The sequence below is a fragment of the Orcinus orca genome, chromosome 4 (genome assembly GCF_937001465.1).
Source record: "Orcinus orca chromosome 4, mOrcOrc1.1, whole genome shotgun sequence".
In the NCBI taxonomy this organism is placed as follows: domain Eukaryota; kingdom Metazoa; phylum Chordata; class Mammalia; order Artiodactyla; family Delphinidae; genus Orcinus; species Orcinus orca.
In genome coordinates this window covers 50,864,362-50,888,423 of record NC_064562.1, presented here as the reverse complement: position 1 = coordinate 50,888,423, position 24,062 = coordinate 50,864,362, and the positions used below count along the sequence as shown (strand labels likewise).

General features: G+C 34.5%; 1 protein-coding gene across 11 annotated transcripts in view; it reads right to left on the bottom strand.

The window, feature by feature from the left end:
* ANKRD17 (ankyrin repeat domain 17) overlaps nucleotides 1-24,062 on the bottom strand; it is a 159,873-nt gene that overhangs the window by 69,712 nt on the left and 66,099 nt on the right. For all 11 annotated transcript variants that reach the window (XM_049709591.1, XM_033412520.2, XM_033412517.2 and 8 more), the window contains exons 2-8: nucleotides 17,460-17,613; nucleotides 11,922-12,078; nucleotides 8,584-8,731; nucleotides 8,174-8,321; nucleotides 6,784-7,017; nucleotides 3,526-3,620; nucleotides 1,350-1,587 (exon numbers count right to left, since the gene is read on the bottom strand). In XM_049709591.1, coding sequence (XP_049565548.1) covers nucleotides 1,350-1,587; nucleotides 3,526-3,620; nucleotides 6,784-7,017; nucleotides 8,174-8,321; nucleotides 8,584-8,731; nucleotides 11,922-12,078; nucleotides 17,460-17,613 — 1,174 coding nt within the window. The remainder of the gene's footprint in view (nucleotides 1-1,349; nucleotides 1,588-3,525; nucleotides 3,621-6,783; nucleotides 7,018-8,173; nucleotides 8,322-8,583; nucleotides 8,732-11,921; nucleotides 12,079-17,459; nucleotides 17,614-24,062) is intronic.

The window sequence follows — 24,062 nt, the reverse complement described above, 5'->3', positions numbered from 1 at the left end:
ATTCTAATTATTTAAAGAAAGTCATTAACTTATTCCAGAGATAAGCAAAACATTATTATTTCCTAGTAAACTATACTTCAAAAATGAACATTTATATTAATTTACTAAATGATGAAGTACCTCTCCCCTATTCTAGGAGGCAGTTAAAAATAAAGAAAACTATCAAAACCACATCCACTAGTCCATATTTGATGTACACTGCTGGAATAAGATTTATTCAGCTAGAAGGTACAAGTCATGTGATTTAAGGCCTTAGAAAATAAACCACATCCCCTAGTTATAAAGGTTCAAAATAATGATGATAAAGATGTTGATGAAAATAATAATAGATAATATTCAATATGCTGTTATTTGTCAGGTAATATTTAAAGCATTTTACATATTATTGTTAGCTCCATTTTTACAGCTAAGGAAATTGAGATTAACTAACTTGCCCAAGGTCACAACAACATTATCATCATCACTACAACCACCATCACCACAGTTAACACTTAACAGACACTATATGACAAACAGTGTTCTAAAAGCTTTAAACACATCTATAAATTCTCACAACAACCCTACAGACAACAAAAGTGAGACACAGAAGGTTAGAAACTTGCCTAAAGTTACAAAATCGGCAAGCAGTGGATTTGTGATTCAAACTAAAAAGTCTGCTCCAAAAACTATGCTTTTAAAATTCTAGTCAATATTACCTCTCAGTAAAAGGTTTTTTAAAAATGTGCCATTCCTCCTAAATTTGTACAAACAAAACCTTTACTACTAAAAGAGATATAAAACCAGGCTACCAATATGGATAGAGATGCGAGATTACTTCTAAAGTTAAGGTATCTTAATACAGTCAAGTAACTGTTTCACTTTCCCCAAAAGAGAAGCCCACAGTGTACTGAGCTCCTTGACAGCTTCTTATACATGCATTGTTGCATTCTCATCAAGTTAGTCCTTATGGCAAGATTTCCCATAGTGTACTTTATGAAACACTAGAAACATCAAATATTTATTAATAGGTATTCTGCCCTAAGAGGCATTCTCTCAATATATTAGCTGCAGAAATGCTGAATCTCATACATGCCCCTACATAACCTACAACCCTATCCCACCCCCACTTCTCTCTATTTTTATTCACACAGCACAAAATGGTTCTGAAAGCTCTTAAATAGTAAAGAAGTCCATTTGATTTTATTTAGTACAGTATGAGAGCTGTTTTCAAAGAAAATATTTCATCTTTAGTTTTTGTGATAGCACCTCATTACAAATCTACTAGAAAAATGAAATAAATTCAATTTTATAAAATCATAATCTTACATTTTACACATTTATGCGTTAGTGTCTTGATTGGTATTGGTTACCTTGGCCTAAAAGTAACGCCACCATTTCTTCATGTCCTTCACGAGCAGCTTCCATCAATGGTGTATAACCTTCATCATTGACCTCTTCCAGGCTAGCTCCTCTTTCAATAAGTAAAGCCGCAAGTTCCACGTGCCCACCACATGCAGCCAAAGTCAATGGTGATTCAAATGAATCAGCAGGCATGTTCACTTGGGCACCACTGTCAAGAAGTAACCTAGCTACTTCAACGTGGCCATCCTGATTACAATGCAATTAAAAAAACTGAATCAGCACCATTAAAAAATCTTTAAAAATACTTCTCAATTGCTATACAATGAAGTTTACTGATCTCAATTCAAATAAGAATAAATCTACATTTAACAGGTGAGTAAGCAAGCATTAATTAAGACATATCTACAGTTTACTCTAGTAGTAAATAGCAATTGAGGATATAAAATATGTAGAAAAATATCTTCAATCAAAAAGCTTATTAACCATCAGAAAAAAAAAACAGTAAGCACATAAGATAAGAGATTACTGTGAGATAACATCAACACTGCATAGTATAAGCTTAAATGCTAAAAGTATAAAGTTTAGAAAGGGAAAGTAGGATTTTTATAGAAACTTTAAGGATAAGCAAAGTTTTGGCTAGGTAGAGAAAGAAAAATCCAATACTTTTTAGAGGAGTGGGGGAATTGAGCATGATGGGAAAAGGGAACACAACATGTACATGGTAATTCCTTTGTTGTTTGACAATCAAATGCCAGTGAAAATTAAGAAAAAGAAAAAGAAGTTCTCTCTTAATATCTTCTGTCTTCTTTACCAGTCTCCCTTTCTCACAGTTTTCCTAAATATTGGCAACCCCAAGGCTCACTTTTCCATTCTTTCTTCCTTTGATACATTTTTTCCTTCTGTATTACCTCACAGACATTTCATCTTCTTTTGAACATGTCATGCCCATTTTTGCCTTGGTACTTGCCATATTACACAACTTTAATGTCTTATCCCTGTGGTTACTTTGCTGTTCCTTTAGCTCAGAATTTTCTCCTTCCATAAGTAGTCAACTCCTACATTTCCTTTAAAGTCCAGTTTAAAACCTCAGTCTCTTAGCATGTCTCCAAAACGTATGGCCCCTACTAGTGTCTTTCATCTACTTATAACACTTACTTATATTGCATGCAAAGTAGGTCTACAGAATATTCCAGTTTAATTTTTTAATCTACATATAGTTTGTTTCTCTAATGGCGGTGGCAAGGATGTTTTAAGTTCCTTACACACATTATGTCATTTAATACTCACAACAACCCTAGAGAAGGATATTATTTTAACAGATGGGGAACTCAAAACCCTCCCAGAAAATTTGTTTAATCAAAAGAATAATTTACTAAAGCAAACACTGGTATGGCAATAAGAAAAACAAAAAATAACTCGTCTTAAATGGCTACCTAATTTTTTTAAAATTAGTAATTAAAATTTAACATCCTTTCAATAATCATTCTCTGAAGGGAAGTTGAGACAAGAAACTTAAAATTTGGGGTCTGCTTTATCTTTGGTGTGTTTTTCTCATAAATCTGCCTATAATGTTATTCTGATTCATTTCTGTGCCACAAGTCATAGACTGAGATACAAAAGTTTAAGAGTACTATTATTACGCATTCTCAAGTACAAATTAAAAAAAAGTTCTTAAAAAAAGGAATTCAAGGCTGAGAAAAGAGCATGATAGAGGATCTTTGGGAAGGGAAAGTCTCTGGAAAGGGATCTTTGGGAAAGGAGAATGACAGAGGGAGAATTATGTAATGCAGATAATATTCTAATTTCAAATTTTTCATAAATTTTAAATTATGGGTTTGATGAACATGTTTTACTTAGTATTATGTGCATACTCTGTGGATTATGTTCTCATTTTTAATATCCTTGATCAACTTTTAAAAAGTCACTTTTTGTGCCAATTACATAAAACCAGTATAACTATGGGAGACTAAGAAAATGAAGGTAGTGCTACAAAGCTTCAGAAAGCACCTCTGGTAGAAGTTAATACTGCACGACTGGCTCTTATAACTCAGATAGCTGAGGTTCTGATCCAGAAGTCATGATAAACAGAATCTTTGAACCCAAGGAAACGGCACTCACTATACACTGACTCTGTCTCTACCTAATATATAAATATATTTCATGTATGTATTTCACCAATCTTACCATGCAAGCCTCCATTAAAGCAGTGTGCATTTCATCTGTTTTATGCTCTTGATCTGCGCCTGCTTCCAAAAGAAATCGCACCATCTCTAGATGTCCTAAACCAAAAGTTTATAAGATTACTTAAAAATATTTTATTATTCCCCAAAAATAAAATTAACAGTATTTTGAAAAGTTGTATTTAACTTACAGCAATACATTTATTACCATAATACTAAAGTCAGCTACAAGCCACCCTCAACTGCCCAACACAAATTATATAAGTGATCTGTGCTGTTCTACTCCTTACCCTGTTACCCTAGAAACTGCTACTACTAAAATCCTTGCTGTAGGTGAGCAAAGGTGGCCCTAAAATGCAACACCCAGAATATCCCCTCTACAACCTTTTTAGGGCCCAGGCATGCCGTAGTTATTTTATTTATACTATAGACTAAACTAGCTTTTGTGAACTAGTAGCCTGGGATGATAATCATCATTGAAGTTATTTCTATGAGGAAATGAGCTTTAAGTTTCCATAACTAACTCACAGACATTTTAGGAACAACCTGCTTGTAAGTTGGAAACCATATATATAAAAATATTCTTGAAACAACACCATTTATATTTATTCATTTATTTAGATATAAACATACACATACATATATATACATACACATATATATACACACACATATATTTATGTAGTTTCAAATAAACCATATGCTTCAGTTCAGATAAAGATTACCTTGTGAGTAGTTACAATGAACATAATTATATTTTAAAAAGGACTTCAGATACTATGTAAGAAACAGTAGAAAAGTGACTAATTTTTTTCCAACTTCATCTGGAAATGAGCTGCAGTCAATTTTCAGTCAACTGGAAATGGAGGAAGGAGTGGATGGCAGAATCACGAACAGTTAAAATTAACTCTGGTGAATAAGTGTAGCACCTGCCATACCTTGTTTTTGCTAACAAACTATCTCTCCTTCCTCTCTGTCATTCTCCCTTCCCAAAGATCCACATCAATGTTTAAGTCTCAGCCTGAATTCTATCCCTTCCCCATCTCCTCCTTGTCAATCTGTATCCTAAGAGACCTCACCAGAAATAGGGGAAAGTAAGAGTGTCCATGGATCCTTGGAAGTAGTAGAGATGTTCTCCACCAGCTCAGTTCTATATCCAGTTTCTCTAAGGAAAGCCTGCAAGCCCCAACCTCAGCAGGGTGGGGCTACAAGCATAGGAGAGAGGGAAGAGTAGTTATATATAGCCCCATCTCAAAGCTCACTGGCCAGCTGGGTCTCAGTAGTAAAATGGAGCTAGTTCCCGTTTCAAAAGTATTTGATGGAAAGGTAAGACAGAGCCACCCAATCGGCCTGCCCTGGAGAGGCTGCCCCAAGGCTTAATTTCTCCCCTCCCAATGAAGATCAACCTCTGCGTAACTACTAAACAGAACTGGAGAAGTAAGAGACCTCAGCTGTGCTTCCTAAGTACCCTTAATCTGAATTATCTGTAACACGAAAAAAATCAAAAGTCCTTTAGAGCACATTTTTACATTTAACTTAAATTTTAGTCACTTATGTGTCTAAGGAGTATTTTAGCCATGTTTTTTAAGTGAAGTTATTCCAAAAGACCTCACAAAACCCTGGCCACTCTGAAGTACTGATAGAATGAAACAAAACAACAGGAGGTCCAACACAAGGGTGAAGGTATCAAAGCCCTGGGCGCAAAATTTAAGGAGACATTCACTCACAAGCTAGTGTACGTGAAGATTCAGCCATCGAGAGTGAGTGCCTCCTTAACTTTTTTTTTTTTCCTCCTTAACTTTTATACCTTGCCTTGCAAGAGCTTTTTCTTGATGCCTCTGGGTCAAAAATGTATCACTTATTTTATGATACAATCATGACACAGCTGCAGATGGTAGAAAACATTGAAGTGAATGGGCTATGCAGGTATAAAATTTCATGAAATTTTATTTTTAAAAAGTTTCTTAGTTTAGGGCTTCCCTGGTGGCGCAGTGGTTGAGAATCTGCCTGCTAATGCAGGGGACACGGTTTTGAGCCCTGGACTGGGAGGATCCCACATGCCGCGGAGTAACTGGGCCCGTGAGCCACAACTACTGAGCCTGAGCATCTGGAGCCTGTGCTCTGCAACAAGAGAGGCTGCGATAGTGAGAGGCCCATGCACCGCGATGAAGAGTGTCCCCCGCTTACCATAACTAGAGAAAGCCCTGGCACAGAAACGAAGACCCAACACAGCAAAAATAAATAAAATAAATTAATAAACTCCTATCTGCAACATCTTCTTTAAAAAAAAAAAAGTTTCTTAGTTTATAGCAATTTATCTGTCAAAAAGGTTGATCCTGAAAAATGTCTGGCTCTGTGGCTGTCTTTTTAGAATCTAGATTAACTAGCTGAGGACCAAGTATCTTTCCAGACAATTATCTTGCCCCCCCCAAAGAAGATATTTTACTCTATTATCAATATTTTCAGGTTGATTGACATCATTTAGAACACTATGTACCCCCTTTGTACAGCTATATATTGGTAGGTATTCTCAATTTCAACCAGCTCTTCCCTCTAACTTTATTAAACGTGTTAATGATACTCTAAAATTGTTCTTTTGAATACAAACTCCCTCCACACCACTTTTTATTTTCCTTTTCATATATCCTCCTTTCTCTTCAATTCTTTTCCTTTCTTCTTGGTATCATGAGAAATAGCTTAAGCATCTTCTTGTTAATAAATCATTCTAGCTTCTATTTATTTATTTACTGGCCATATCGCACGGCACGTGGGATCTTAGTTCCCCTACCAGGGATCTAACCCACGCCGCCTGCAGTGGAAGTGTGGAGTCTTAACCACTGGACTCCCAGGGAAGCCTCTCATTCTAGCTTTTATTGCATTTACTTTAAATTTACAGGCTAAACACTTCTGGATTCAATAGGATTCTTTTGTGTAAACCAGGCAAAATACTCTGAGAAGCAAAATCATTAAAAAGTACAGTGCATATTAAAATTAAATAATGTTTCTAATAAAACAACTGGATCAACAGTCATTTTTCACTGACAATATTTATAATATTGAGTGTATATTGTAAAAGTTTAATATATAAACTTTATATATTAAACTTTTAAACTCTAAAACACTTTAAACACTTATTTATAACGTACTATATACTATTACCATATTTTATTTTTTATTTTAAGTGACTAACCATTCTATATGAAGTAACTGTCATTTCATGAATTTAAAAACTTTGTTTAAAAAAAAAAGTTCTTTACTGTACCTTTGTAACAAGCTAACGTAAGGGCACTCTCTTTAAATTCATTGGAATGCGTATTAATGCCAGCCCCATTTTCTAGCAGCAATCTGGCTACTTCCACATGTCCAGCACTTCCAGCTTCCATAAGAGGAGTATGACCATTTTCATTATGGTCCTCAATACTAGCACCGGATTCCAAGAGCACCTTTACAACATCTACATAACCTCCAGCACAAGCATATGTAAGTGCTGTATTGCCTATTTGAATGAAGAAAAACAAAGACATTAACATAAAATACCAAAATAAAACAGAGGTTTATTTAGTATCAAAGACAAAAATGAAATGAGAGACTATAATCTTAATAAATTTAGCTATTACACTTATATATATAATTCTTTTCTTCATTACATTTTATCTTACTGAAATCAACTCCCTATTCTTTCCATTTAAAAATCAGGGTCAAACACATGTGGAAAATCAGATACACTTATCACAATTGTAGAGTTATAAAAGAACTGAGCAATTCTGAAACTAACCTCCCACATGAGGGAAAAGTTACACTGATTCTAACTTTAATCAGAGAAATGGTTCCGAAGCTTTATTTTTTCTTTGGATTATAATTATTCATCATATATAGATATACCTCCTACCGTTCCTTTTAATCACGTACTGTTTTCACCACAACTTTACACATCAGTTAACTGGTGGCCAAAGTTAAAATAATTTCAAAAACATTCCCTCTTAATGATAAAAATCTCCCATTTTACATGGGAAAAAAAGTTAACTTCTGGGTAAAATAAGAATTCCTAAAACCCCCGCAAACCAGAACATGCAGACCTTTAAAATTATTTAAAATATTTAATAAATTTAAAAATCTTGCATGAAGGAAATGCACAAAATATATTTTCATATATTTTAGAGCTTTTACACAAATCCATTTATGCCCAAATTTGAAAGAAAAAAAAACTGATTTAGATTAACATTGTCTCTTGTGTAACATAATGTTTTCATAATACTTTCTTTTCCTATAGGCCGCAATTTATTAACACTAGACAGACCTGCCTTCTGTTGCGTATCCTTCTTATTCTCCCTATCTTCCCTTCCATTTTCCCCTGATAAATAGGAAACTTGGGTTTGAGAGGTGGAGACCATCCTCTCCACTTCCAAGAGGATGGTCCTTTTAACTGGGCCAGTGTTTAATATAAAAGAACCAAGGCCAGTTAATAGCACTCATACACAAAACAGGAGAAATTTCATTCAAGATACATTCTATGTACTTTAAGCCTAATGCACAGATATATACAAATGTGCAGCACTGATAATTGTGAAAGCATCACTAATGATCACTTTCATGTGAATTAATTACTATCAGAGGGTGTTAATTTTAAAAACTGAAAAAGAAGTATGCATAACCTGTTGAAGACTGTGCATTGACATCAGCTTTATGAGCTAGCAGCAACTTCACAATTTTGACATGTCCTCCATTAGCAGCAGCCATTAAAGGTGTAATGTCACCTTTGATCCCCCTATCTTCCACGTTGGCATGCATTGCCAACAAAACCTTATGAAAGAAAAAGTTTAAAGGATATTAGAAAATGATATTTTCATCAGAAGTTTTTGAACATATATTTATGTTAACACCTACCTAGTCATGTTAGAGAGCCAATAAACAAAAGAGCCAATAAACAAAAAAAATGTATCTAACAAAACTATTTCTTGAAATGAGCCTGATGGTTGATTTTAGTTTATTATTCCCTTAATACACAGGCCAAATTAAAACAAAACAATCAAAAAACTGTGAGCTTTATTTTGATAATACAAACCTGTGCAAGCTCATAATATCCAGCAGAACAAGCTAAACAAAGGAGGCTCTCCCCTTCCTCAGTGTGTTCATTTACACTTCGCCCTTCAATGAGTAACTTTCGCACAGCATTTACATCCCCTTCTGAACAGGCTTCTGCCAAACTGCGGCTATTGGGGGAAGAATATTGTAATATCAGGATATAAGAATATAAAAAATTGCCCAGCATAAGTGTTGATTTTTTCAAATTAATCTGGACAGTAGTGCTAAAAAGAATGATTATTTCAATATGACTCATAACAAAAAGAAAATTAAATGATTCAGTTCACTGAGTTTTTAAAATCTACATATAAAAGTCACTGAATTAAAATTATCCCAATTACAAAATGTTTTCAATCATGTAACTGAAAGATAAAGTCTAATTTACTATAAGTAGGGAAAAAATTCAAAATTTTAAAACATAAAATTGTATAGAAAAATCACATGAAGGAAATACAAGTTATAATTACACTTCTGTTTGTTTAGTCACTAGAAAAATTTTATAAGGTTTAATGAAATGGGTAAAACTTTTACTAATTATAAATGCCTAAGTTCTTCAATCAAGTAAAGGGAAATCAGATATGAAAGTTGTGAGCATGTAATTTTGACTAATCTATGAATAACTGAGAAGGAGATTCTTTTTTTTGAAGTATTTACTTATGCCATCATGTTTTGGGGAAGTATGAAAAATATCCAGGTAAGGCAAAGGCTTAATTCAAGCAAAAGGAGAGTGGAAAAAGTGGTGGAACAACAGAAAATTATACTTAGAGTAAAGCATTTGCCCTGTAAATCTTCCAAAAGAATTTCAACTATGGACATTTCTAAAGATCCCTTCACTTGCGGCTAAAATCCATTCTTAGAAAAACACTAATTCCGAGTCTCTTCATTAATATTCTCTTTATTTCAAATATACCTCAATTCTTACAACCTCCTCTTAAAACATGGCCCTGTCACTTCAGGTACTAAAGCCATCATCCATGGATAACCTGTTTTCTATACCTATATTATCACTATCCCCCAGTTTTAAGAATATCATCCTTAGCCAAGATTATGGTGAAGTCTCCTAAGCAGTCTCCCTGCTTTTACCCTTGCTCTCCTTCAGGCTTTTTTCAGTGAAGGAGCCAGAGAGATCTTGCTTAAAAGGAAGTAGACCTGTCACTCTTCTGCTCAGAATCCTCCACTGGCCTTTAATCTTACCCACAGTAAAAGTCAGAATCCTTATAAGACCTGTCCAGTGGTAGGATCTCAAACTCCTCCTTTTACTTCTCTGGTTTCAACACCTACTATTCTCACTTACTCTTTCCGCTTTAGCCAAATTGGCTTTCCCGTTTTTCATCAAAAATGCTAATTAAGCTGTAACTCCAAGATTTATGTATCTGCTATCCCTCTGACAAAAAAGCTTCTCCCAGACGCAGCTCACTGCCTTATCTATTTCAGGTCTTTGCTAAAAAGCCACCTTTTAAATGAGGGTTTCCCTGACTACCGTATTAAAAATGCAACATGATCCCTAACCCCAAACACTGCCTTAGCACTTCCGCATTCAATTTCTTCTGCCCATAATCGTATCATTGTATGCCATACTATATATTTTGTCTACTTGTTAACTGTACTGTCACAAAACACCCACCGCGCTCCACTGTTTCTCAAGCTTTGCTGAACAAACATGACTGTCACAAACATGGCCTAGTGTTTTGCTGATCACTTTTAGTAGTGTCAGTGCCAAAGAATCTATGACTCTTTATTTTTCTATTCTATTTCCTGCTGAACTAGCTTTAATATACTCTTCAAGGTGTCTTGCCAGTCCCAGAAGGCACATTAAAAAATATCTGGAGAATATCAATAATATCATAGGCTAGTAAAACTGAACATTAACTAAGGAATAGAACTGGAAGTTAACTAAAGAAGGAGAGTCAATCTATGAGAAGGATGGTAAAATAAATTAATAAAAACAGAAAACTTAGATGAATGAAGACAAACAGAGTTAAGAGAAACAGCAAATTCACATTCTTGTTAATACTAAAAGATGTTGCATAAAAACACTATTATATAAGACAATTCTTGAATGCTATTTTTTATTCTCTAAACTCATATATAAAAGAGTATTCTCATTTTTTTCAACTATTTAAAGGTAACTGCTAAAATACAGTTGACCCTTGAACATCACAGGGGTTAGGGGTAACCACACTCCACTCAGCTGAAAATCTGCAAATAACTAATCAGTCTGCGCTCCATAAATGCAGTTCCTCCATATCTTTATATCCACGTTTCTGCATCCATGGATTCAACCAACCACAGACTGTGCAGCAATGTAGTATTCACTACTGAAAAAAACCTGTGCTGGGAGCTCTCTGGTTAGGATTTGGCTTTCACTGCTGTGGCCTGGGCTTAATCCCTGGTCGGGAAACTGAGATCCACAAGCCATGTGGCATGGCCAAAAGGAAAAAAAAAGAAAGAAAGAAGAAGAGAAAGAAAAAAACCCTGTGTATAAGTGGACCTGTGCAGTTCAGACCTGTGTTGTTCGAGTCAGCTGTAAATAAAATGGCTTAATGGCTTCTTTTCAGTTAATGGAAAAAAAAAGAAGCCTCTGAAGGGTGAAGACAGTAGTAACATGTATTAATGGTTCTTTTCCAGCTGCTTCCTTGGCATTGTATTTTTCATTATACTACCCATAACTGTTTTATATACAAGATGGTGTGATTGTTTTTTATTGCATAACATCATCAGAAAAACTTTAAAGGCCAAGTCAGAAAATATTTACTGAGTTCTTACTAAATGTGAAATGTTATATAAAAGGAATTATAGGACAAATAAAAATAACATCCCTGGAACTCACTTACATTCAAGTTATGGAAACTAGATCTCTGACATTTTTGAACATTCATAAAACAAATAAACAAATAAAAACCCTGCCCTTTAAAATGGTCAGAACTATGCACATGAAGTAGAAAATGGCATGACTAATTAGAAATCATTTACTTCTTTGTCACCAAAACATTAAAAGAAAACAAAATCTAAATAAGCAAAAGGTCTTTTATAACATATTGGCTAAGAAGTCAGCCTTGTAGTCAGACAGACACTGACGTCCTACCTCTGCTACTTGTTACCTATTCAATCTTAAATTACTTCTTTTCTGCTTTTCATGAGTAAAACGGGAATAAAAACAAAATCCATGCCTAAGGCTTTTTGTGAGTATAAATAAGATATCACAGGTAAAGTGGTTAGCATACTGCCAGGCACAAAATACATACTCAGTAAATGTTAGCTATTTTAATTATTTTTAAGAAAATGTTTTTATACTGATCACAGTGGAAATACACTTACTTGTCCGACTGCCCTGCATTTGCTGTGCTTTCAGCTCTCATACGGGTAAGTGCAGCAGCAGCTTCATCCAACGCACAACTAACAGATGATGTCAACCTCCGAAGCACTTCAGGATCTGCAAAGGCTTTACCATCAGCCGTAGATAATTTGCCTATTCCTATTATATTATTTTCACACCAATTCAGATATACCCAAAAGGAGAAACAAAGCAAAATTCAAGTTACTTAACTCTATTTATGTTAAACTCCAAATGATACACTGGACATATATATTGCCTGGCCAGAATCTTCTGGGAAATCACTGTTCTCCAATTTTCTATTAGTCTTATTCCTTCCATGTGGTCCATAAGTGCTCAACTCTGTGACTCTCTGGTTCTAGAAATGGGTCGTTGGTCTATGCTGGGACAGTCGGGTGTCCTCACTCAGACTTCTGCCATATGTTTGCAAGAAGAACGTATGCTCAAAGGTTGCTAAATCGTGGGTCATGAGCTATTTGGTCACTTTTATCACCACAAAGAGAAAAAGACTGCCCAAAGTAAGTCAACATAGAGGAGAGGAGAGCAGAGAAATAGGAAGGAGACAGTTCTGATAAAGTTATATTTGACTCATTGGCACTAGTAGTGCCAGAAGCCAGCACCATACCTATACCTTTGGTAAATGCCCATTTTCATTTAAGAATGTTTAGTTGGGCTACTACCACTTGTGACCAAAAAATGGCCATATAAGACATTATAGGCTATATAAAAGATAACCTATCTATGAGTACCTATTTGCTTCAAATTACGACTACAATTTATTACATACACCCAAAATCATGTCTAAAAACACCATATCTAAAAAATATTCAGAATAGACAAATTTTTTTTAAAATTTCAAAAGCAGAAATGGTTAGTTACCATGTACATGAAACACAACTTGTTGCTACTCTACATATCACTATAAAGAAAGCTGATCTCTAACATTCTAAACTCAGTGCTGCTTAATCCAGGCTGCCCATCAGTGGAGCCTTTCAGAAGTACAGATGCTGAACTCTCCTATATCTAAAGATATAATTCAGTAAGTAAAAGGAAGGCCTAGGGATCTACATACTTTAAAGGCTCTAAGGAGATTCTGATGCACAGCCAGGATTAAGAACCTTTGCTCTAACTTGAAGATAAAACAACTAATGTTATAATGGATATTACAGAACCCCACTACTCAACATGTGGTTCATGAACTACTGATAGAAGCATTACTGTCACTTGGGAGCTTGTCAGAAATGCAGAATCTGAGACCCTAAAATTTACTGATCAATAACCTGCATTTTAAAAAAAGATCCCCAAGTGATTCAAACGCAATTAATGTTTAAGAAACACTATTTTAAAGAGGTTTTAAAACAAACTATTTAACTAAGACAAAGACCAAAAAGATCTCCCAAATGATAATAAACATATCTGTACAGATTTCTTTTAATAGTGGAAGGGCTCAATAATATCATATAAGTTTGTGTTTGAAGTTTATTTTAAAACAACTTTATACGCATTTGCTTTTCCTTCTGACAAATCCAAGATATGAAATATTACATCTTACGGAATAAATATTGCAAAAAGCATTTCTGATTTTAGATATTTAGATATAACAAATGTTCAGAGCAGTCAAATTTAGTGTCTGCTACAATCAAGACATACAAAGGATAAAAACAGTCTTAATCTGGTAAGACTGATACCTACTGCATAATTTGTGTCACTAATATTAAAAGCCAACTGTAGTCTGAACATGCTATAGTAGTATTTATTCAATAAGATATCTGTGGTTAGTTAAGTATCCTAACATTATTGAGATATCACAGATGCATTCTCACATGAGAGAATTAGCTCCAATATTTTAGCCAACTCAGATTGGCTATGTAACAACTATTTGTCAGTGACAAAAAAGAACTAAACAAGAGGATATGTCCAGATCAGAAGAAAGTAATCCCTGTTTTTTAAAAAAATAACATTTAAAATAAAATATTCCATATTAAATTTTTATGAACTTCTCATATCTTCATAAGTAAAGATAACTATTTTAGTAAAAATAACTAGGAAGTAACCTAAGAAATACATAGTAACCTTTCAAATAAATAAACAGTGATTGGAAATTAATTTATCTAGCTACTCTGGATTATGGTGATCTTTTTTACTGGTCTTATTCAATTATCAGATATTAATCAGTGAAGATCAAATAACAGAAATGATAACGATGACCAAATTATTCTTTCCAAGTTATGACATTTAATCAATTGAACAGAACCATATAATTTCAGAGAAAAGGTGTATTAAATGATTATCTAGATTTTTGATTTCAAGACAATTATTTCCCCCTTTTTTCTTCTCAGAACTTACTCAAAGGAGAACTAAAATACAATAGGAACTCCATCTTTGATAAAACTAGAAGAAATTTGTAAATCAAAGCTAATATTCATGAAGACATAGTAAAGAGGAGATTAACTGACTTAGCAGAACAGAATAAGCAGAAACATAGAAATAAGCGAGAAACAAAGTGATCAACCCAATAGGACTCAGGAGTTACATATAGGTTCCAGGTTCAGGGGTGAGGCTTGGGTTGGAAAACAGAGACTGGCTGAACACCTGTGAGGAGCAGTCAGACATTTAAGACTCCATCCCAAACTGCACAGCCAGATAATTATTCTCTAAAGAGACTAAACCAGAAAGACCCTGGGCTAGAAGATATTGGGTATAGATGAGGAAGAGATAACACTAAATTGAAAATGAGGATTAAGTGAACATATGCATGATAAACAGTGAGATCCTTAGCCCCTTTTCTACTCTCAGCTCCCAAAATGCTGGCAGCCAGCATTTATAATTCACTAGACAGAAACAGGCAGATGTGTCTCTCAAGAAATTAAACAGCCACAGAGAAAAGACTTAAAGATATTGACATTTGGGGGTTCTCAAAGAAATGGAGAGGCTTCTGTCCAATCACTGGTATACTAGGAATTCTAAAATGTTCCCAAGATTACCCAGCTCTGGTGTACACACTCTATATAATCTTTGGGACTGTGAATTTGATAGATTTTATCCCCATGATTAGGTTATGCTATATAGCATAGTTGACCTGAAGATAAGAAGGTTATCTGGGTGGGCCTGACCTTATCACATGACCCCAGGAAGACCAAAGAGATTTCTTTGGCTGGTTGGAGAAAAGGAAATCAGAGATTCAAAGCACAAGGATTCCACAATGCCATGCTGATGTGAAGATGGGGGGAATGTGGGCGACCTCAAAGAGGTGAGAGCAGTTTCAGCTGACAGTCTGTATGAATATCAGGATCTCAGTTCCACAATTCCAAGGAATTAAATTCTGCTGCCAACAATAATAAACTTGGAAATGGATTTTCTTCTACAGCCTACAGATGAGAACTCAGCTTAGCTGACATCTTGATTGATTGTTAGCTATTATAAAGAAAACGGAAAAAAAAAAGGGAATAAACACAGAAATGAGAAAAATGAAGCAACTATTAGCATCCTATAAAAAGGAACTCTACCTCCAAAAGTAGCTCCTTTCAGCTGAAATCTACCTTCATGTAGCATCTTTAAGCGTGGTTCTGCCTCTTCGAACCACAGAAAACAAATATCCCTTATATTCAACTTGAGTCTTCTCATCTTCAGGAAAAATATTCCCTGTTCCTCTTATGACATGTTTTCAAATAATTTCACAATCCTCATTTCTCTCAGGTAAACTCCTAAAGCAACATCAAATTTCAGGCAAATGCTAAATTATATCACTGCTACCCTGTACAGTTTTCCATACTCAAGGAAAGAACCTTGCATGTGCCCCTACTATGTTTTCATCTGTATTTGGTCAACATTCCCTTAATAATCCATTCTAGAATTTTACCCAGGATAGAAATCAAACTTAACCATGAGTCCTTCAAATATTTAGATGCTGTGTTATGAGATATTTATTGAAAGCATTATCAAACAGCAATAGGTCAGTTTTATGCTATAATGAAATCAGTTTATATGCATTGAATGTACAAAATCTAGCATTGGTTCAGGGTGCTCAAGCCATGAACAATTAATGTTCACCATATATTTATGTCCACTTTAGGAAAGTTAAGAAAATATGGTTATTTTAAATGATCATAGAGATTTAGAGTTACTATTCCCTTATATTTAAGGCATATTATATATTATGATGTTTACTCTTGGTTATGTATATAAACTCTAATTAAAACACTTCTTATGAAGACAATATAATGATGATCCACTTTACAAAAATATAATGATGATTCACTTTACAAGGTTTTAAAAGACAATCTGTGACAAAAAAGTGGAGGGAATTACACATAGTCAATTCTTATTATTCATGGTAGTTATGTTCTGTAAAGTCACTGGGAGCACTGAACTAATGAATACTGAACCACTGCTCCAAGGGGAAATACAGGGCTAGGTGCCTGAAGTCTCTGGCCACAGCATTTGCATTAACCAGTCAATACATAAGCTTGTTTTGTGTGTTTTTATTTAAATACAATCTTATTTAATATATTATACTTGATTTATTAACATTGAACTCACAGCCAACAGCACTATAACTCATGCTGAAAAGGCTTACCTAATAATACACGTATATTCTACAAAAGGCACATCACAGCCTTTTCACATTTAGGAACACTAGATAGCACTTAAGCATTATACTTGGGGGCCATTTGAAATCACCAACAAAAGGCACAAAAATGTGGAAAATGTGGCACTAAGTAGACCATGGAAAGGACACTTGTTTACAGTATGAGAGCTGAAACAAGAAGGCAGAGAGCATCACCTCAGCGGAAAACATGCACGCAGAACAACTCAAAATTTTCACCGTTCTGTGCATTTCTATGAAAGACTGAGAAAGCACTATAATTTGGGGGTATAAATACATTTTATAAAGTAGGTGAATTTTCAAAGATGGAACTCAGGACTAATGAAAACTAACTGTATAAGAAGTCTCTGTTTGGACTTCCCTGGTGGCGCAGTGGTTAAGAATCCGCCTGCCAATGCAGGGGACACGGGTTCGAGCCCTGGTCCAGGAAGATCCCACATGCCACGGAGCAACTAAGCCTGTGCACCACAACTACTGAGCCTGTGCTCTACAGTCCATCAGCCACAACTACTGAGCCCATGTGCCACAACTACTGAAGCCCACGCGCCTAGAGCCCGTGTTCCGCAACAAGAGAAGCCACCGCAATGAGAAGCCCCCACACCGCAACACAGTAGCCCTGCTCGCCGCAACTAGAGAGAGCCCACGCGCAGCAACGAAGACCCAATGAAGCCAAAAAAATAAAAAAAGAAGTCTCTGTTTATAAGGTTTACAACAACCTGTCAATGTTATTCTGGTAATGAAACTATGCTTGTATGAAATGTTGCATGTTATGCTCTAGAAAGTAATCCATTAACCTTTATTAATAGTCTTATACTAAATATCCAACATCAGACATTTATAATAACCGGAGTTTTTAAGAGTTATGTAGAACTTTGGAAAATTAGGCTTATTATATATGTAGAGTTTGCAGACTTACCTGCAGCTTCTAGTAAAGCTTCCAGTCTAGCTTGTGTTTCTGGATCTACTGTCCTGAGGTCTGCACCATCAGCAGTACCTGACAAGAGTAACTTGGAAGCCGTTTCCAGCATTGGATTTTCCAAATCATCCTGATCCAAAATGAAAGACTCCACCTAGAAAACAAATACCAAAAAAAGAAGAAAGGGAGGAATGAAAGAAGAAAAGGAAAGTGGGAAGAGAAATAAACAGAAGAAAAAGGAAGAGAAGAGAAAAATATTTTAACATCAAAATCAATGATAAATACAATGCAATCCTGAATAATTTCAATGGGATAGATAAGCCCACAGTTTAAAGGAGAAAATTACATTTGTAGAATAATTTAAGAATATATTATTCATATCATATGTAGTCTATTTTCTTTTCTTACTGAAATCATATGTATTCTTTTCTATTCTAATTTCATGGGGGAAGGGTAGTGTATGGGAGAGGTTATGAGGTTAATACTTAGACATGAAACCTTTGACTTTGGTAGAGGGCCTAAATTAGCTGTTCTTAAATCTTTTGTTCTCAGGACACCTTTATACACCTATAAAGTAGTGCTGCTCCCAAGGACGTCATATAAGGGTTATATTTATTAATATTTACTGTATTTGAAATCAAACTACAATATCAAAAAATCAAAACATTAATATCACTACTGGTTTCATTACAAAAGTTTTTAAGTACTGGAACGCTGTCAAGCCCAGGCAAATAAAATTTCCAAAATTCTAGTTTGTGCTTGAAAGCTTAATTTTATCTTTGGTGACAAATACTGTTGATTGTTTCCCTTAAAGGCTCACTTCGATCATTTCTGAGAACATTTGCCAAATGCCCAAGTTTGATAGGCATAGTGTGTCTGTCTTTTATATTTTTCCAGCAAAAAAAGACATTTCATGAAAAAAAAAAGTGGACTGTTCACCTCACATCTCAAAAAAGCCCAAGTGCTTTTCCCTCAAACACCACCATACTTTCATATGCATAAGTGCTTTATGTGTTCCTCCCATTTTGTCACACAATAACATTAAAAGGACATGTATTCAAAAGTGGAAATTTCAAAAAATTAATATTTATTGCTCTATCAAGATTATTCTTCAGGTGAAACTGGCTTTTCATTTTATTTTTTTAACTGTGAGTATATATGGCAGTGATAACTACAATGATACTAGCACAATTTTGTGCCATGGCCTTAAGCGGCCAGCAGTTTTACCTACCATTGCTTTTGTATCATCAGTGCAAATATCAACCCAGTAAAAAGGCAAGTAACATATTAGTATTGTGATGAAAACATTTTTGACCTCTTGAACATCCTGAAATGATTTCTGGGAACTTGAGAGGGCTGCAGACCATACACTGAGAACCACTGATACAGTAACATACACCAGATTCAATTAAAAGAAATGTAAAGAATTAGAAAATAGCAACTCTTAAGACATGGGGAAAAGTTTTGTTTTGACATCCCTTGTCATAGTGCTACTTACAAATAGGTATAAAGATATAATTCTTTACAGTTTGCTGATAAAAAGTTGATAATTATTATATAAAATATCACTAACATGATCAGGTGAAATTTATTTCACAAGTCTAAAGTACTTCTAACACTGTAATAACTAAAATAGATATAAAAGTTATTAATAACCTAGAATACAATTACCCTCATGCCTAGTATCTAGCTGTCAGAAATAAGATTTAAAAACTTCAGAAATAAATTCTTAACCAACGTAACACCAGAACTCTATTGTTCCATCTTTAAAAGTCACCTGTCTAGCAACCAGGCATAAATCCTATATCAATACATATTTAATACTGAATGTTAAATTTAGGGGGAAATAATATGCTTCTTTCTAAATTTCCATTAAGCTAATGCAGTTTAATATGAAATAACATTTCAGATTTCTAATATTTCAAATATAAATAGACACCGAATACTCTGAAAATAATCTCCGTAAATATTTGAAAATTTTCAAGAATTTTGCTATATATTAACCTTAAAAATCTATATGATAGGAAGGAGTTAAGAAAAAAACAATAATGTTTTTTAAACTTTATTTTTAAAGGCAGTAGTGAAAGCCTAAGTGTTATACATTAGGAAGGGGACTTTTCAGCATGGTTTGGTCATAGACACATGTGATTCAATATTATAGCCTGGTAAAAACTATGTCCTCCTATCTTTAACCATGGTCCAGACGATGAGTCTTTCTAGAGAAAAAGTTGCATCCCAATGAAATTTTCTCTGTTAAAATATCTACAATTTTTCAATCCAATGGGAGAAGACAAAAAAAAAAAAAAAAGAGAGAGGAAATAATCATGGAAAAATGAACACAGGTTAAAATGAACAGGTGAAAAATTAAATGTTTCAGATTAAGGTTTTAGAAAACAAAAGATATCAAAGAGCAGTGCAAAGTGCCAAACCAAAAGTACAGATCAAAGGTACTAAGACTGTTTGAAGGAGACAATGCATGCAGAAAGAATATGAAAGGATTTTGACCAAAATAACTAATTGATATAAGAAAAAAGGAGAAGAAGGAATGTAGCACTGGTAGACAAGCATAAAATTTCTATATGCTAGAATACAGGGTTTACTATAGGAAAAGTCGGAAAGCTACAAGTTAGATCACAGAAGGTATTAAATTTCAATCAAAAGTGATTTGCTGACACAAGGTCCCCTTATGCCACATTGTATCTTAACTAAGTTTGGTGAAAATTTACTAAGAAAAATGCATCTCTATCTTTTCATGAGGGATACTAAGTGCAGAAGAAATATGTTTTCTTATGGATTTAAAACGTCTCCATAAAAGTTCTTTTTTTTTGGCCACACAGCACAACTTGTGGGATCTTAGATCCCTGATCAGAGATCCAACCCGTGCTCTCAGCAGTGAAAGCCCGCAGTCCTAACCACTGGACCGCCAGGGAATTCCCATCCATAAAAGTTTTCATATTGATTTTTAAAGCCCACTATTCTTGATATGTGAAAAACTTGATAACTTAAAAATCAGTAGATTCAAGTGACTATGAAATACTATATATAGATTTTTAAAAAGACATTAGGATGAAAGAAAAGAATAGGAATGGATGTCTATTATATTCTCTCCCACCCCCCCCCCAGTTTAAGATTAATGAAGAATAAACTAATTTCAAGGATACTGTTAGGATCTAAAGACCTAGGTACCATTTCTGCTTCATCTGCTACCTGTGAGACCTAAGCAAGTCTCTCAGCCATCTCTAGATGCTTATTCTGCGTAATTTTTTCATGAATTTTTCACATGACTTATTATATATATTTACTGTCTTTCTAAACTCCATGGAAATAGGCACTTTGGAGCACTGATATATATACAGCAACTAGAACTATGCTCATCGCATTGTCAGGACTCAAATAACTCTTGAATAAATAAAAGATGATTTGGGGACCCTTCCCTTTCAGATTCTAAAATGTTGCAGTGTATTTGGAGAAGGGAGAGGTAGTTACAAAAAATAAATTTAAAGGTATATTTTATAGATATAGAAAAATCAAATATTAGGTAGCAGGTAGGGAAAAATGCTATCTTCATTGATTTATTAAACCTTTATTACAAACAGTCTTTGTACAAGAGATACTGATGTTTACTACTATGAGATGTGTAAAATTAAGCCTACTACCTAGGAGCTTGTTTCTTTAATGTGAGAGTAAAATTATACAATAACAATAATACAAGGTAGAAAGTGCATAAGATGAAGAAAGGAGAAAAAAAAAGAGCCATAGGAGTTCTGAAGAGGTAGCAGAAGAGGACTTCCTCCTTTAACACCAATTCCTCTTTTCCCACCTGGAAAAGTTCTTGTGCTACATTACAGAACAAGTAGAGAGACTGATATAAGGAGATGCAGTCTTATAAAAATACAAAAATAAGTAATCCTTTATTCAAATGTCAACTAAGTTATGGGCATATACCTCTTTAACATGTCCTTAGTTGAGGAAATTCAGATTGAAAACTAAAATGCATTTTCCCATTGAAACCTAACTCATTTTTATCATATTATTTCTATAGAAAAAAATTCATTTTGAATAATGGCCAAGTTCCGGAACATTAAAAATGGTCTGAATAAGAAATTCACATAAATATTCTGAAACATTTTCCTTAAATGAAATGTATAAATAACTTTCCTGAAGAGTGGAGAGACAGAAGGAAAGGGATGTCCTTATTAAGTTTATTCATCCTTAAGGGAAATAATGTCAAAGTTATCAATATTCAAAGCATGACAATTTAAGTTATATCTAAACTATTTTGGATGTGCTGTTTTGACTAGCTGGATATTTTATGAAATGGTGTTTGTGCATCAAATTCTGGTCTAATACAAACAACCATCAAAATGCAAGGGTCTTAGATATCACCACGTTCAATTCATTGCTACAGATGAAAAAACAAAGCACAGGATCTGTATATAAATAGCAAGTTTCTAAATATCTAACACCAAGAGATCAGTTATCCAATTAACAAGTTCAATATTCTTTCCACCAGAAAAAGAGGCTGTTGTTTGACTCTGCTCTAGAAAAGCTGACTTTAAATTCTATATTTAAGGGATAAAGCTGTTAATACCTGAACCCAATGTTTAATTACTAAAAGTGAGACAACTAAACATTATATGCCCCTGATTTATGCAACATAAAATACACAGTACCTCCTATGAAGTACTCTTGCCTCCCTGAAATAACTTCCAGTTTATAAAAATTATTAAGGCAAATATCAGGAAAAATTTAAATCAGGGCTCCTCAATCTTGGCACCATTGACATTTTGAGCCAGATAATTCTTCGTTTTTGGGAGCTGTCCTATACATACACTTCAGGATGTTCAGCAGCATCCCTGGCCTCTACCCACTAGATGCCAGTAGCAACCCTATCACAGGTTGTGATACTAAAAATACCTCCAGACATTGCCAAATGTCCCCCTGGAGGAAAAAAAAAACAAAACCCTGGGGGTGGGAAACTGGGAACCACTGAGTTAAACAGAAGCACACAGACTAAACTAAAATCTAGAACATGTTTTAAAAGAGAGACAGAGACAGAGACAGTAAAAGGGAAGAACCGTTCTAAATTAAAGAAATTCCAGAGACATAACCATCAAAATAATATAGACCTTATTTGAAATTTTCAAGGAAAATGAAGAAATCTGAATATGAACTGTGCATTAAATAGTATAAAGGAATTACTCTGGTTAGGTAAGAAAATGCCCTTATCTTTTAGAGATGCATACTGTAGTATACAGAAATATTGTCAGGAATTTAAAACAAAGTGGTGTGGCGAATTCTTGATACTGGTGATCTGAAAAAGAGATTTATAGAGGCTTTATTTTACTAGTCTCTATACTTTTGTGCACATTAAATCCTTTTAGTTTTTAAAGATTAAAGGTGATGTTTTACTGCAGAGGTTGCTTTTGTTTAAAAAAATTATTTAATGGTAATACTATTCAATTAACAAAGTATTTTTTAACCAGTTTGCAGGGCAGAAATAGAGACACAGATGTAGAGAACAAACATATGGACACCAAGGGGGGAAAGTAGGGATGGGGTGGTGGTGGGATGAATTGGGAGATTGGGATTGACATGTATACACTAATACGTAAAAAACAGATAACTAATAAGAACCTGCTGTATATATAAAAAAAATAAAATTCAAAAAAAGTTTTTTTTGTTTTTTTTTTTGCGGTACGCAGGCCTCTCACTCTTGTGGCCTCTCCCATTGCAGAGCACAGGCTCCGGACACGCAGGCTCAGCAGCCATGGCTCAGGGTCCTAGCCGCTCCGCGGCATGTGGGATCTTCCCGGACCGGGGCACGAACACGTGTCCCCTGCATCGGCAGGCGGACTCTCAACCACTGAGCCACCAGGGAAGCCCCCCCAAAAAAGTACTTTTTGCTTTCTCCCCAAAATAAACTTAACACAAATGCTTAACAATAAAAAGCAAGGTCTTTTAACAATGGTCAGAGCTGAATGAATTTGTTTATGCTATTAATGGCATTCCCAATCCTTGTATATTCAAAACACAAAGTCACATGAAAATGTGGAAATGTAGCGTCATTTGGACCAACTGTGAAAATTAGCGTAACATTTCAAATTAACTCCTCTTCAGAACAAATGTATTATCACTGCTATATAAGAGAAGAGCAGTCCATTTGGTAGTATAATAAACTGGTATTCACTCCAAAGAATAAGGATACAGTATATTCTGATTAACTAGACATCATATATACAAACTCTATTCAATTTAACAAATGTTCACTGCCAATTACATACTATGTGCAAAGCAGTAGGACAGCCACAGGAGAATGGTAATCCAAAATGATTTTTTTAATAATCAATGCCTTCCACAAATATAAATATAGAAAGGCAACTCTATGTACAAATAGCTAACTATATCAAACAAGACTGGAAAACAGTACAAAATAGATACTAATACAGTGATTGTACAGAGGAAGGAAAAGACAATTCTGAATGAAAATAGTAAAAAGAATAATGCTTGAGTAAGATGGGGTCTTTCAGTATCATGCTGAGAAGTTCAGAATTTATATGGTAGCTTACTGAAGGGTTTAAGCATTAAAATAAATACTCAGCG